The sequence below is a fragment of the Myotis lucifugus genome, unplaced genomic scaffold, assembly GCF_000147115.1.
Source record: "Myotis lucifugus unplaced genomic scaffold, Myoluc2.0 scaffold_413, whole genome shotgun sequence".
In the NCBI taxonomy this organism is placed as follows: domain Eukaryota; kingdom Metazoa; phylum Chordata; class Mammalia; order Chiroptera; family Vespertilionidae; genus Myotis; species Myotis lucifugus.
Genome location: NW_005871461.1, coordinates 714,319 through 715,130, shown reverse-complemented (window position 1 = coordinate 715,130; position 812 = coordinate 714,319). Strand labels below are relative to the sequence as shown.

Below are 812 nucleotides of genomic sequence, written 5' to 3'. Positions count from 1 at the left end.
TCCCTCCTGCGGGCACACTGTCGACTGGCAAGGTCTGGCCTCTGGGAATACCAGGCCACTGTGGAGGCCCGGCCTCTGGTTCTTGGCATGGGAAGCCTGGGGTGGGGATGGGGCCGGGACAGCCGTGATTTCTGAGCCCTGGAGGGGCTGAGGAGCTTAGGGACCCTCTGTGCAAGTGTCTTCCCATCCCTGGAGGTTGGAACTTGCTGGTGGTTGCCATGGTAGCACCACCTGGACGATCAGCTCCTGCATCTCCCTTCCCCTTCACCCCCTTTGTCCTTGGTTTTCCTTTTAGGGTCTTGGCTCATGACTGGCCTGCCCCAGAGGGGCTCCCATTGGAGGGTCCCTGAATGAGGGCCCCCCAACGTTTGCTCCCTGGCCTTGTCTCCAATTCCACCTTTTGCCTGGCCCAGCTGACACCTCTGCCAAGCCTGCCTCCGCCCCTGCCCACACCTGGAGGCTCTCGGGCCACCTGACACCTGGCTGTCTCAGGCCAAGCGAGGCCAGATCGCCTTCCTGGGCAGTGGGAGGGAGAATGCTGGTCTCCCAGTTCCTGGGGCTTGGCCTGCTCCCTGAACCCAGTGCTTCTGCTTCCCTCCACAGTGCGAGTGAACCATGGAGCTCCGCGTGGGGAATAAGTACCGCCTGGGCCGGAAGATCGGGAGTGGGTCCTTCGGAGACATCTACCTGGGTAAGTGTCGCCGGCTCCAGCTCAGCGGCTCTGGAGCACACACACCCCCCTCCCCCCACAACTGGGGAAGTTTATGAGTGGGGACAGGGGGAGGAGGGGGGTTCTTAGCCTGCCATTGGTC

The 812-nt window shown here is 62.8% G+C and overlaps 1 protein-coding gene across 5 annotated transcripts in view; it reads left to right on the top strand.

Annotated features, from left to right (window-relative positions):
* The first annotated feature begins 603 nt into the window (after positions 1–603).
* LOC102430370 (casein kinase I) overlaps positions 604–812 on the top strand; it is a 21,019-nt gene continuing 20,810 nt past the window's right edge. For all 5 annotated transcript variants that reach the window (XM_006102424.2, XM_014467755.1, XM_023743784.1 and 2 more), the window contains exon 1: positions 604–691. In XM_006102424.2, coding sequence (XP_006102486.1) covers positions 616–691 — 76 coding nt within the window. In that variant the 5' untranslated portion in view covers positions 604–615. The remainder of the gene's footprint in view (positions 692–812) is intronic.